Consider the following 15,340-nt stretch of genomic DNA (forward strand, 5'->3'; position numbering starts at 1 on the left):
TGCTAAAACTGCGTTGCAAGTTTAGAAAGTCATGTTTAAAGAAGCGATTCAATTCGTCAGCCATCGGGGTCGATGCAACACCTCTCACAACCTGCAGTACACCTCATCAGTCCTGAGGCTCCCGCTGCACCAAGCCACACACACACACACACACACACACACACACACCCACACACACACACACACACCCATTAAGTCCCCCGACTAATATGTCTGCGCATGTCAAATCACCATAATTAAGCATTATTGATCTCAGATTCAATTAACTTTATTAACGTGGGTTGCACTGGTGATTAGAAAGGGCTGGGGGGGAAGCGAGGGTGAAGATTAGAAGATCTCAGCGGGTTGGACAACTTGAAGCGTAGAACACAGAAATTCACTGGGAAAGGTGTGAGAAAATTCGTCTCGGGGTGACTGGAATGTTGTGGGTTTTGTTTCACAAAAAAGGAGTGATGTTTCTTCACCTCTGGTTTTTCTCCTTCTGTGGAACACACACTCTCTGAGAGAAACAGCTCGATCTAAGCTGAAGTGTAAACAGGCAGCGCTGACGTGTCTGTGTGTCTGATAGGGCTGTTAAGTGGTTATATAAGCATGATAAACGGTTTCCTAACATCATAACATCTGCAGAATGCTAAAAGATTTCCTCCCTTTATGGGCAGACAGGAACACAAAGATACTCAGCTTCATCATAATTACAAAGGTTTTTGATATCAGTGGAACTCATAACTGTTCCAGGTTGGATTCTGTGTTATAGAATTAGCAGAGATGTCAACTTTGTAGCTTTAGTACAACTAACTAAAATCCTTGAAGCTTGAAAGGAGTTTGCTTTTTTTAACTTTCTCTTTTGCTCTGCTGAGCCTGATTCTCCTGAGTTTGAGCTCCAACCTTCATCCTCTCTCCTGCTGACTGTTCATCAAGAATTCACTCCATCTCTCTTTGCACTAATTAAAAGAGCACCTGCATACCTGGTGTGTTCGGCTCGCTCTCCTGCTGCTTGTGTGCAGCGTGCCTCTCCATGTTTAGCTCAGGATTTTGGGTCGTGGTGTTGTGAACCTTTCATTCTGGGCCAAAGCCAGAGGCCTTCAGGGGATCATTTCTGCAAGTCTTTCTCCTTCAGTGTTCACATGTATCCACACCTGTGATTTCTTCTCTCGGTTTAAATCTCTGAACGAACACTTCACTACTTTGTGACAAACGAGCAGCTTTATCCGTGTTGCATTTTCCAGTGTGGAGCATCAGAACTGTTTTGGCCAGGCTCGACATAATAACATATTTTGCTGGATGATAAACTCACAGTCATTATTGTGCTAAAAGAAAATGTTGTTTTGAGGCCATTTTCAAATAATGTAATGATAACTGCAGAATAGTGCAAGTTTGGCTTCTCAAAGCCCAATATACTTTCATCTTCTAAAGAACACACAAGAGTAGAACTGAAATATATTTGAAATGTCCAAAATAAAACAGGACAACCAAAAGCAGTAAATAAAAACGGAAGTAAAATCCACTTACAACCGAAACTACAAACAAAATCGCGCTTCAAAAAACATGAATCTTCAGAATGTAAATTATGGAGCTAACTTTAATTTATCATGCGATTAATTGCTTGTTGTGACTGGCTTAGTTTTGGCTCTCACACTCGTAAAGATGGGTGAACTTGCTATCTATGGATCTGTCCACAGAGAAATATTATTTATTTATTCATTTTATTTTAATTTTTCATTTGAAATGTGAAGGTTTTTAAACATCTGTGCCCTGTGTCCACATGGAAACCACTTATGAGTTTCAGAGTGAAAATTTTGCGTACATGTCTGCTGTGTGATCGGAAACATTTTTTATGAAACGGTTCAGTGTGGATGTTGCCTTATTTAATTCCATACAGGTTTATTTTTTCAAAGCTTTAAATCTGTTAGTTGTGGTTATTTTCTGCTTGCAGCTGATGAAAACCCGATATTTAAGATACGAGTATTATATTAGGCCAGCATTTGGTCAGCAACCTTTAAAACCATAAGAACCACTTTTGCCTTCAGACCAAAAATTTATTTGAGTCACAAATTCAAACTCTTATTTTTATGAGACGCACTATTAGAGATATGTTTAGCAGTGATTCTTGAGAAGTGGGACAAAATGGGTTTAAATTTCCCCCCCAATTTTTTTTTATTACTCTTCAAGCTTATGTATTCAAATATGACAAATAATGTTTTGGAAATGTAAAGATGACAAGGTGCAGGTTCTCAGTTGCGACATTTTTTTGAAAATTACATTTTTAATGGACCTGACCTAGAACTTTGTCATCACCATCTGACAAAAATAAATATTAAATTATTTTTAATGACCCTATTAGTTATATTTTTACTAATTTTTACAGACAAATGCTTCTCAAGAAACGAAAGAAATATTTAAAACAAAAAACAACAAAAGTCCATCTGACGGAGTTGACACAGAGCTGAAGGTGGTGACAAACTAGTGAGTCAAAAGAAATGGAGCCTTGGCGAAAATTCAAACTGGGAGACTCGACCAGCTTCACCACATCATCTAATCACTACGCCCGACCGCAGCCAATCCGGACCGGAGCTTCACGCCGCTCCAGCCAATCGTCGTCCAAAGACACCTTCAAAAGTCCAAGCTACCCTGGGGTCTTCCTGCTCGTCAGCCGTGCTTCGACCCACCTCCTCCCCTTCTCCACCTTCGCCATGAGGGTCGTCCTCCAGGATCCCTTGTGCTCTTCCTCTCCAAGCTCCGCTCCACCACCAGTTTCGGTCCCGGGGGGGAAGACTATCCCGAGCTCGCCGAGCACACCGCCTGCTCACGGCGATCCTCGGCTCACGGTCTTCTGCCGGGTCCGAGCGCCAAAGAAATTGTACCATTAAATCTTTTTAACTGCTATTTTTTCTCTGTGTGAGTCTCTCCAGATTGAAATACTTGATACATGTGAAGTAATGCCATTTATGTAAAATACATTAAAATGAATTAACTGCACTTAAATAAGTGAGATTTGTCAACACGGTCACTGAGAGAGTCAGATTGTCAGTTCAAAACTGACAAAGTTGACAAAATGCCAAACCATCTCAATTTATATGATGTTATTCTGAAGGGGGGCTGCACAGTGGTGCAGTTGGTAGCACTGTTGCCTTGCAGCAAGAAGGTCCTGAGTTCGATTTCCAACCCGAAGTATTTCTGCTCGGAGTTTGTATGTTCTCCCTGTGCATGCGTGGGTTCTCTCCAGGTACTCTGGCTTCCTCCCACAGTCCAGAAACATGACAGTTAGGTTAATTGGTTTATCTAAATTCTCCCTAGGTGTGTGCATGGTTGTTTGTCCTGTCTGTCTCTGTGTTGCACTGCAACAGACTGGCGACCTGTCCAGGGTGACCCCGCCTCTTGCCCGGAGCGTTAGCTGGAGATCGGCACCGGCAACCCTCCTGACCCTACTAGGGACAAGGGTGTTAGAAAATGGATGGATGGTTATTCTGAAGGAGGCCATATTGTAGCTCATCAGGTCCATGAAATCTTTACAGTTTACTAAAAATGAGGATTTAGTTCACAAAATTTCATCAAAGTTTTGTAACTTGTCAGTTATGGTGTTGACACATCAGGGTTGTGACAACAACTTAGGAATAAAACAGAAGAAAAAACTAAATAATAACATAAGCTAATCAGAGCTGCTTTGCCCTCTTAGCAAAGGAAGAGAAAGGAAGAGGTCCTCAGAAGTTTTGATGTCCCTCAATAATGCCTGATTTTTTTACATTCTTTTTATGTCTGACGGTGTTGACAAAACTTTGGGACAAATTTCAATGGAGTTGGAAAATATATAAAAATATTTTTAATACAATTTATCAATAATTTTATAATTATTTATTTGAATACCTAATTGTCATAATATATTATCTTAGTATTCCTTTAATTGTTTTAAATTATTATAATGTATTGAGTTTTGCTCCAGGACAAGGGATTTTAAAGACATCATCCACCTGCTACAAAGTTTAAAATAAAAATAAAAATATTCAGCAAACACCAGGAAAACATTACATCACTGTATTTAAACTAAAGAACAACTTTAGTTCTACATTCAAGCTTTATACTATATATTAAATCTAATGGGACAGTCAGTGTTTCAAGAAAATAGTGTCACAGTTAGTTTGCAAACTTTTTAATGAAAAATACTTAATGAAAAAGAATGTTCTTTACACTTTGATGTCATTCTTTGCAGAATGTTGCATGAATATACATATGAAGAACTGATAAAATAACATTTTATAATTATCTTCGTAGTTTAAAACAATACCTAATTCTAACCAGCCACAGTGGAGGATCTATAGAACCACATGCAGCTCCTGAGAGCTCAGGTGTCTGAGAGCTCTGAGAGTATTAAAAAACATTAATACAAAAATGTGAACTTAGTAACAATACTTGCCTAAGGTTTGTTATTTACAAAAGGTGCTTTTAGTCTGTCTATGTATTCTGTCTCAGAAATTTGTCATGGATAGGAATCCTGGAAAAACAGTCAGATGGATGAAAGATAGGGAAATCTGAAATAATTGTTATTAATGAAGAATTTTTCACACGTTACAATATTTTTAAATCATTGTTATGTATTTCAATTTTGACAAAACTGCAGCAACAGAGCATTATTGAAGCATCTGTCTTGGACATAAACACACCAGTCAACAGCATGTACTCATGATCATCTGTAGTTAGTGAATAGTTTGTTAATGTGTGAATGACTGAACAAGGAACAGAAGAACAGGGGAAAATACATCTATTGTTTTCATAGTTTTATCTGCCAGTATCTGCTGAAGATGGCTGATACTGATCTATGACTGAGTGATCAGTGCATGCTTAGTTAAATGTCAGAGATTTGTAAAAAAAAAAAAAAAAAAAGATTAACTGCTTTGATATTACATTAAATGATTGAAATTATTAAAGCTGCTCAGATCATTTGGTCAGAAACAGCATACAGTTGGGCCTTCACTTCCAGTCATCGGCTGATTTGCAAACCTGGTTTCTGTTTTGGTTTTGAAATTAAAATGTTTTATAAACTGGATTTCTAACTGAATAATAAAAAGGCGTAACACTAGAAAAACAAGCACAGGTGAAGGAAACAAAATTCCTATAAATTTATTTTGTCCTTTTTCAAATTACATAAATGACTAATTGCTGAAGCCTGGCCTTCATGGCCTTTATCTGTCATTACAGAGATTATTGCAACAGTTCAGAGATGTTCACTAAGACCCAAAATCCTCACATGCCTTGAAAAATACTCCTGCAGTAAATTCAGTTAGTTATAGTTGAACATCTGATTTATTTTCATATGGAAAGGAAACATTATTTCAAATATACAAACAGTTTTTTTCAAACAAGTTTTTGTAATTATTTTTACATTAAACACTAAAGTTTACACAAGCTTCATTTGCATAGCGCTTATCAGATATAAGACTTAATTTCCAATTCTCTTAAATAGGGCTGGGATTTTAACACATTAATTTTGATTAATTAATCACATAGATATTAACACATTAAAATTTTTAACACTATAATCTCTCCCTCTCTCTCTCTTTTTAAATGCAAATGTCCAGATAGGAACCTTTGCATTCATATGTTTCCGGTACACTTCTAAATCTGACGCACTAGCAACATCTGTAAACCACAGTGATTGATGATAAAGCCACTTTACTTGGCCCATTGGAGGTTAATTATTACTTCAAAAACCGATCTGATTGGACGCTGGAAAAGACTATTGATATTTTCAAGTTGTGTTGAAAGGAGTTAGCCTATCAGGGAAGCTATTCAAGGCTAAAGTAGCATTTCAATGGTAAATATGTAGCCGCAGCAGAGAGGTCCCCAATGCTAACGTCGGCGTCTATAGTTCAAATATCTGAAGAAGTTCCATGAATGATCAGGAGTTCCTGAAACACTAAAAAGCTGTATGTCTTGAATAACACTTTGAACCAGAATAACAGATTAGAACCAATAAATATATTTTTAATATGCCTACTTATTCTATCTTTTAGCAACAAAAAGGTTTTTTGAATTGAAAATGTTCCTTATTTTGTCATGATATCCTTTTCGAAAAACTGTGATTAATTACAGACTGAAGTAAACTCAATGGGAAATTTCAAGTCAGACCTGTCACTATTTCTAATAGATTTTACCTGAATTGTATATTTTTATCTCTCAAAATCAAAACAACAACAAAACTTAAACTTCTTCTGTATTTCCATAAATGTGTGCTTATAGGCAAGTCATGTAGTAGTTTGTTTATGTTCTGTTACCCTGCATTATCTCTGTAAAACTAATAAAACTAAAATAACACGTTGCAATGTGGGGCTGAGTGCTTGATACAGAGGGACTCAAAAATAAGGGAAAAAGTGTGAGCGTCATGAATCTGCAAACACCTTCAACATTTAAACTGTGGACGACTGGGAATGGAACCATCAGTCTTCTAACTGAAACATATTCTACCTTCACAGCGGATTAAAATTATATACTTAATAAAATAACAAAATATTCCAGAGTGCTTCAGAAGGAATAAGTCAAATGCCACCACTGTACTATGAATTTTAATACATAACTTGTAATCCGTGCTTATCTATCTTAACAAACAATTTTACGTCTAGGCCAAAGTTTATCATACTTTTGTCTTCCTCCTTGTTTCTTTCTTTTAAATATCACACACTTGCAAGAACGCAGATGGCTGCACAAACATAAATAAACCCATGCTTTGTTCTCTTCACACAAGCGTTGCTCGTTGGAGCTGCGCTGTGAGCGTTAAAGGTGATTCCGCAGTGATGTTTGTCCTCAGCTGGAGCGCCGAGCCACTGTGTTCCACTGTTTCCTCAGTCACAGCGTTATTCTCTTAAACAGCTGTCGTTTTGGCTGATGCAGAACAGATGGCGTGTACATGAGGGTCTCCTCCGCTGCACGTATGTGCAGGCAGCGGATGTGTCTCTGAGACAGAAGGAGAAAGAGAGAGAGAGAGAGAGAAAGAGGGAGAGATGGAGAGAGAAAGAGAGAACAGGGTGAAGCATGAAAACACGGTAATCTGTGTATTGTCTCCACCAGTGTTGAAAATCCAGCAGAAATGGATCATTGCTGTTTTGAGTAAGCTGTATTTCAATGCCATAAAAGAAAATTTACATAAATGCATCCAGCCGATCATGTGTCATGTGACCCAACAATTTTTTAGAAGCTGTTCATAGTGGCGTGTTTAACGCCTCTCAGATGGATCCTCATTGTGAGACTGAATGCTGGAACAGATTGCATGTTCAACAGAGAAACCGAATGCTTGCCTGGAGGCAAAAAGTTGCTACAGTACAACACATATTGTACAACTTGTGTGTGTGTGTGTGTGTGTGTGTGTGCGTGTGCGGGCGCGCAGGGTGGGTGTGTGTGTGAGAGACATGTAAGGGACTCTGGGATATCTGTCTGTGTATGCATTTGTTTATCTCACGGCGCTGTTGTATTATCGCCGTTGGCAACGGAGGACCTGACAATGACAAAGGCACGTCTCTGTTTTGTTGCTCATGCAGCATCAGCTCATGTTCAACCTCACACAACCTGAAGTGCAGCACTGCACTGTGTGTTCACACATCTGGAATCAGACTGGAACCATTTGAAAATCCTGAGTGGAAGAACCATAATGTGCAATGTTCATTTAACGTTAGCAGAAGAAAAATCTATATCTGTTGTTTTTTAAAAAATAATTTTATATTATTGTATATCTCCCACTATTTTATTTCCAGGCTGCGATAACAGCAGAATGATTGAAATGCTTGTAAATGCAGAACATGTCCATCAAGTGTAGCATATGGAAGCAATATGCACCTATTCTTCAGTCTTTTCACCACAGACATGACAGATGCAAAGAAGTGATTAAAAAATATTCCATGAGTACTATTTTTATTATTTAATTGCCCACTTTTATCAAAACTTTAAGCATATCTCACTGGAGGACTCATCAGAGCAGCATTTCAAAACCAATGTAATGCTGCAGATTGTAAAATAGTGGAATGATGTGTACATTTTAAATTGATTAATTTAGAAATGTGAGACGAGATTAGCAGAGTATGAATTATAATTTTTAGATTGGTCTTTTTATCACCATTTTCCTGCATGAACATTTCTATCTGCTTTCAGCATATGGATTTTTTTGACCCATTCAGTCTGCATAACCTAAGCATCTCTGGTCTGCCACAATGGCATGCAATTGGCTCTAGCTATAATTGACAGTAATATTAATAAATATAGGCAGGTTTTTCCCCACTAAGCCCATGCATACAGGTAAATGTGGATAAACTGCATCAACAGATAGAGACGCTTGGCGCTCTGAAGTTATCCTCGGAGTTCTGGTTTTGCACCTCTGTTCAGAATCAGAAACATGCACAAACTCTGGTTCATACACATTTAACACCCACAGACAACATTGTGAAATCACTCCTCCATGTTTACATATATGGTTAGATAAATGATGACCCGTAACAGGACCCAGTGGTGGTCACAAACCCACTGGGTCCACATGCCCATCCTTTTGCTAAGAAGAAGAAGAAACACTTCTTCAAAGTGCTAAAACATACAGAGTTTTAGGTATGCATGTTACTATGTTTGTTTGCTTATTGCATGAGCATAAATCATTTCTCATCTGATGCTGTTTATGACTTTTATAGCCCTAACAACAAAAGTGAACATCCAGAGATTTACCAACATGTGAGACTGTGATTTGTCTTGATACATATTTTTTTCTGTGTGATTTCCATTGTAATATTCTTAAACTAGAGGGATTTGAATATAAATTGAAAGCTTCAAGCCCTCTCCCTGAAGCTAAACTGTAAATAATAACCTAAAGTTTCTTTTTTCTAATCTTTGGTAATTGAAGCAAATGAGTTTTACAGGGAGAGATTTGTCTTAGGCAAACATACATACATTTTTTTTATATATTATTATTTACGAGGAGGCGAAGGCTGAGCGCTGTAATGAGTGAAAATGCATGCTTAATTTAAATGGCGAGTGTGTCTGTTAGGGAATGCATTAGAGTCTGCAGAAGAAGCGTAAGACATATTAATTGACAGACAGGAACCGCTGTCTCCGAGGTTGATACAAGTAATTTATTACTTCAGAAACGAATGCCACCGCCAGAATGTGCTTCATTAATTTCAAATTTAGTTTTAATTTCAAGCTGTTGCCCCTTGAGAAGAATAAGGTGGCAAGTTATGTTTGAGAAGACATTTTTTTTCCTCTCCTACATTTCATCATTCTTTTTCTATCCCTTAGTTTCTCTGTCTTTATTCCTTTCTCACCAGTTTATTTCATGTAATACAGAATTCAGGGGTTGGGAATGGGAGGGCAGGGGAGTGACATTCTAAATGATTGGAAAATAATGTTTGTGTAAAAGTGTGACAAAATAAATACTTAGGAAATATGTGTTTTCAAGAAGATCCTAACAAAGTTCTGTATTTGTTTTGCTCTCTTTGTCTGAACAGCTTATGTCCCCGACGATGAGAAGGAAGTAGCCTTGTTGGACGAGGACCTTGATGGAGAAGACTCTGCTCAAGAAGGGGAGGAGCCTGCAAGCAAGCTCCTATGTCAGGACAAGGATTTCCTTTTCAAGGACAGGCCAGAATCCGCTGGCATTCACGACTCCCCCAATGCGGCGGACTTTTCTGGTCAGGACCTGGACAGCGAGTCTCACCTGAGTGAATCCTCAGACAGAATGTCTGATTTTGAAAGCTCCTCATTGAAAAATGAGGATGACGTCCTTCTTTCTAAAGACCTTTCCAACGAACTGTCCCCCTCCTCCTCTTCAGCAGTCATGGCTGCAACCAATGCTGCCGCCTCGGTAACCGGAGACGAGGCCATATTGGCTGCAACAAGTTCTGTGGCTGACAGCCTCGAGAAAATGAAGGCAATTTACACTTCCTTCCTGAGCAATTCCTATTGGTCGACACTGAATCTGAACTTGAGTCAGCCACCAGCAGAAAAGCCCCCTCGTAGTCACAGCAGCAGCAGTAGTAGCAGCAGCAGCAGCAGCTGTGGTAGCGGAGGCTATGACTGGCACCAGTCTGCTGTGGCTAAAAGTCTCCAGCAGGCTTCCCAGAACCACCACAACAGACTGAGCTTGGTGCAACATCCCACAGTGGCGGTGACAACAGCTTCTACAGAACCTAACCTCTTCAGCACTGTTCAGCTGTACCGGCAGAGCTCCAAGCTCTACGGCTCCATATTCACTGGTGCCAGCAAATTTCGCTGTAAGGACTGCAGTGCTGCGTACGACACTCTGGTGGAGCTCACGGTGCACATGAACGAGACGGGCCACTATCGTGATGATAACCATGAGACAGACAGCGAGGGGGCTAAGCGCTGGTCCAAACCCAGGAAACGCTCCCTACTAGAGATGGAAGGGAAGGAAGATGCACAAAAAGTACTTAAGTGTATGTACTGTGGACACTCCTTTGAATCCCTTCAGGATCTCAGCGTCCACATGATCAAGACAAAACACTACCAGAAAGTGCCTCTGAAAGAACCTGTTACACCCGTAGCTGCCAAGATAATTTCCTCTGCTCGAAAAAGGGCCCCGGTTGACCTGGACCTCCCTAGTTCACCCGACTCTAACGGAGGCACCACACCGAAGCCAGCCTCGTTCAGTGATGCTAATGACATTCTGCAGAAAATAAGCAACCCCTACATTACACCTAACAATCGCTATGGACACCAAAATGGTGCCAGCTACGCCTGGCAGTTTGAATCCAGGAAGTCGCAAATCCTCAAATGCATGGAGTGTGGCAGCTCACATGACTCACTGCAGGAACTAACTGCTCATATGATGGTGACAGGGCACTTTATTAAGGTTACCAATTCTGCCATAAAGAAAGGCAAACCAATTTTAGAGTCCCAGGCCCCCACATCCAACTCTTCAGTTGAAGAAAAGATCCAGTCAGTTCCCCTGGCTGCCACAACGTTCTCCTCTCCACCCGCCCCCGTGCCTCCTCCAACTAGCATCTCACCGATGGCAATGGTTGTGGAAATTAAAAAAGAGGAGAAGGAAGAAGAATGTACCCAAGAGTCCAACATTATCAATGCCAATAACCACAACAAAGATAAGAGGACAGAAGTGGAAGATGAATCTGAAGTGAAGTTTGATATTTCTTCAAAGTACACCTATCTGACTGAAGAGGATCTGGATGAAAGTCCAAAGGGGGGCCTTGACATTCTCAAGTCCTTGGAGAACACAGTGACCTCAGCCATCAACAAAGCCCAGAATGGCGCTCCCAGTTGGGGTGGGTACCCCAGCATCCATGCAGCCTACCAGCTTCCAAACATAATGAAGCTCTCTCTTGGCAATTCTGGAAAGAGCTCTCCCCTTAAATATATGTTTAGTGGAGGGGAGATTCTCTCCCCTACTGGCAAAAGTCAGCCACTGATTTCTCCTCCCAGCTGCCAAACCTCTCCACTACCTAAAAACAACTTTCAAGCAATGGAAGAGCTAGTTAAAAAAGTGACAGAGAAAGTAGCTAAGGTAGAGGAGAAAATGAGAGACCCCGGTATGATTGCGAGTGATTTACCTCTGAGGCGAACCACGCCCTCACCCTGTGTCAGTGAGGCAGAAGATCTAATCCGAGGAGAGTCGCCCAAAAGACACACTGCAGGAGACTGTAAAACCCCAGAAAATACAAGTGTAGGGGAGGTAGTACAAGATGGAAAGGGAACGAATGAAAAAGATTCCAGTAGTAGTGCTTCCACAAAGGAGTCTGGGGAGAATGGAGTGGAGCCCACTGCTGTAACACCCCCACTGCCTGCCTCTCTGTGTGGCAGCACAGCTATTATCACAGACCATCCACCTCCTGAACAGCCGTTTGTCAACCCTCTCAGCGCTCTGCAGTCAGTAATGAACGTCCACCTGGGGAAGGCTGCTAAACCGGCCATGCCCTCGCTTGACCCCATGAGCATGTTGTTTAAGATGAGCAACAGTCTGGCAGAAAAAGCAGCAGTGGCTTCCTCCACCCCACCAGCACACACCAAAAAGACCAGTAATGGACATTTAGATCGCTACTTCTACCAGCAACATCTCAACAACGACCAACCTATAGATCTCACTAAAGGAAAACATGCTGATAAAGGAAGTAATGGTGGTTCTTTGGGTTCAACTACACTTTCTTCTACTAACTCCACCCCATCAATTTCTCCCTCTTCTGCTGTCACTATGACAAAGGCCTCCGCTACAATAGCTTCCTTCATGTCCACGTCACCTTTGAGAGAAAATGCCCTGTCAGACATCTCCGACATGCTGAGAAACCTCACAGAAAGCCAAGCTCTGTCCAAGTCCTCCACGCCAACCAGTCAGTCTGAGCGCTCTGACATCGAAGGTGCCACACAAGAGGAAATCGAAGATGTTTCACCTGCTCAGAAGCGCAAAGGCCGCCAGTCCAACTGGAACCCTCAACACCTCCTTATATTACAAGCCCAGTTTGCTTCCAGCTTGAGGCAAACAAATGATGGCAAATACATGATGTCTGACCTGAGCCCACAGGACAGGATGCACATCTCCCGTTTCACAGGTCTGTCAATGACTACAATATCCCACTGGCTGGCCAATGTGAAGTATCAGCTAAGAAGAACTGGTGGCACCAAGTTCTTAAAAAACTTGGATTCAGGCCACCCAGTGTTCTTCTGCAGTGACTGCGCATCCCAGATTCGCTCACCGTCCACCTACGTCAGCCACCTGGAATCCCACTTAGGCTTTCGTCTTCGCGACCTGGCTAAACTTTCTGGGGAGCAGTTGCTCAGTCAATTATCGCAGCAACACCATCACCAACATCAACGCCACACCAAAGGACTTTCTGAAAAACTCTTCTCCAATCTCCACCCATCCAGCCACCCGCTCCCATCCTCCCTCCCGACCTCTGTACCAGTATCACTACCGATCTCGCTCTCCTCGTCCTTAACAACGTCTATGCCGTCAACTGAATCTCCATCGTCCTCTCCTGATGATGATGAATGCGGCGCGGTCTACCAGTGCAAGCTCTGCAACCGGACATTTGCGAGTAAGCACGCTGTTAAACTTCACTTGAGCAAGACACATGGGAAATCCCCCGAGGACCATCTGATGTATGTGTGTGAGCTGGAAAAACAGTAGCACTGGCTTGGAACGATGCAAGACTTTTACAGTGCAGCTCAACCTACTGCTGTGACACTCTTTTGAGTTAAAACTGATGAAACTGCACAACGATGCCATTAAACTACTGCTAAGAGTGTTGGCACATTGTTGTTTTTTTTTTTTTTAAACTTGAGGTTTTTTTTGTTTCTTTTTGTTTTAGTTACATGTGAGGAAGACCTACTCCAGTCAGAATCTCTTGATTTGACCTCTCTTCTCTAACTAAAGTAGTTTCATACTTGAAGCATTTTTAACTAAAAGGATAAAGTTAAATGAAAGTATAAAATAGATTCTAAAATGGCAAGATGAGTTTTTCTCTATTTAAAAGAAATTAGGTTTATTGATATTTTTGGCTTAGCTGCATGCATATCAATAAAACAGTTTTGTTAAATATTTTATACCTACATCTGGTGCAATTTCTATGTTTTGTGTTTTTAAACTCCTGTCTGCGATTTATTTTATTTTTTATTTTTTTTAATCCATGAGTCAACATTTAAAATTAAACCTTGTGGGTACTTCAAAGCATAAAAATATAAGAATTACTGTACACTGTTTTTACATTGCTTGTTTTCTAAACATCCACAGTGATGAGTTTATTAAAAAGAAGATTCTTCTTTAAGTGTAAGAATTTCACCCTAAGCTTCATTTTTTTGACTGGAAAATTAAAACAGGTCTTAATACAAACATTGTATGGAGAAGAAATAAAATTTAATATTTTGCTTTGATTGATCAGGGACCTATATAATTCAGGTCTGTGTACTATATGTAAATAATAATAAAAAAAACATTCAGTTAATTCCTGTTTAAATTATGCATCATTTCTATATTTTTTAAGTTAAAAGGATTATGACAATTTGCTGGTGCACACTATATGAAGACAAACTTGTTTTGCACAATAGTTTTATAAATGTGTTATGTATCTGAAAATACAGCAAAAATGGAGGTAAAAGTGCAAATCTTTTTACTCCCAGCTCATGCTCAATTAAAATGTTCTTTTTTTGAGGAAAAAAAAGAACCGATCTGAAACTGCTCTACACAAGCCCCCTGTATGAACACTAAAAATATTAAAAGTTGTACAAAAAAATCTTACTTTATGAATATATTTCCTGTATAAACTGTTATTTAAAAGCACTCTTGGTTGTTTCATATTGTTGAATGCCTATTTGATTGGTCCTACTTTTTTTTTCTTGTTCTGTCTAATTACTCTGCAGTGATTCCACACTGCAGCTTTATCTTTTTGCGATATGAAAGGTAACCATGGTTACACTAACCTCTTGAGTGACAAGTTCTGCTACATTTTTTGGCAGTTCATTTGCTGAAGTAACTGACATCTGCCAGAGAAATAATAATATAAAAAAAGTACTTATGTGTAAAATATCGGCATGTAAACAGCACAGACACTGTTATGCATTCTGTGCCGTTTGTCTCTCTCTCTCTCTCTCTTTTTTCCATTTCATTCTTTGGTTTTCTGAGGTTGTTGTTCTTGACAATGAATCCCCATTATATGACTTCGTATAACCTTGTTTTCTACTGCAGCATTAAAAAAGAAACTGTTTTTTGCAATAATGTGCGTGTGTACATTCTGTGTGTCATGGCTATCAATTAGGTGTATGCTGTGCAGTCCCTAATGAGCACATTAGACTGGGAGTGTGTCAGCGTCTGTCTGTGACGAGCTGCAGACTAGTTTACAGTGAGTGGCAGCAGCGGGGCCGTGTGGGACACAAACACACACACACACACGCCCCCACACAGCCACACACACTTATATTTAAACATGCAAACAGAAACTGTGATTTTTGACTTGCCTGTAGCTTCCTCTATTGTCTTAGTGACTTAGTCTGTGAGATGCCAACAGATGCCTTCATAGATAGATAGATAGATGCAAGAATTTTAACTTTTACTGGAGTTTGAGTTGATTAAAATATTTTTACTCAGTTATGTTTGAAATCATGTGTTTTAATGAGTAAAAACAAATATTCAATAAAATAAAAATAAAAAAAAGCACCATAATAATGGCAGTGATCCTTCTGCTGGAATCCTCCTGATCTACAGACACTCTAGTTCAGATTTACCTCGGAGAAAAAGAAAGAAAACCCAGGCTGGACTTCAAGGGACTGGTTTATAAGTCTAAGAAAGTCAGCAGCTTTATCATACAGTGTGAACTTAGTTTGATTTATGTTGACGTAAACATTCAGAATTATA

At 39.9% G+C, this 15,340-nt stretch overlaps 1 protein-coding gene across 1 annotated transcript in view; it reads left to right on the top strand.

Annotated features, from left to right (window-relative positions):
- The window catches only part of tshz3b (teashirt zinc finger homeobox 3b), a 47,520-nt gene extending 32,819 nt beyond the window's left edge, over nt 1-14,701 (top strand). The window contains exon 3 of the mRNA XM_028014843.1: nt 9,471-14,701. Within this exon, the coding sequence (XP_027870644.1) occupies nt 9,471-13,120 (3,650 nt within the window). The 3' untranslated portion in view covers nt 13,121-14,701. The remainder of the gene's footprint in view (nt 1-9,470) is intronic.
- Nucleotides 14,702-15,340: the final 639 nt, after the last annotated feature.

The sequence above is a fragment of the Xiphophorus couchianus genome, chromosome 4 (assembly GCF_001444195.1).
Source record: "Xiphophorus couchianus chromosome 4, X_couchianus-1.0, whole genome shotgun sequence".
NCBI classification, from domain to species: domain Eukaryota; kingdom Metazoa; phylum Chordata; class Actinopteri; order Cyprinodontiformes; family Poeciliidae; genus Xiphophorus; species Xiphophorus couchianus.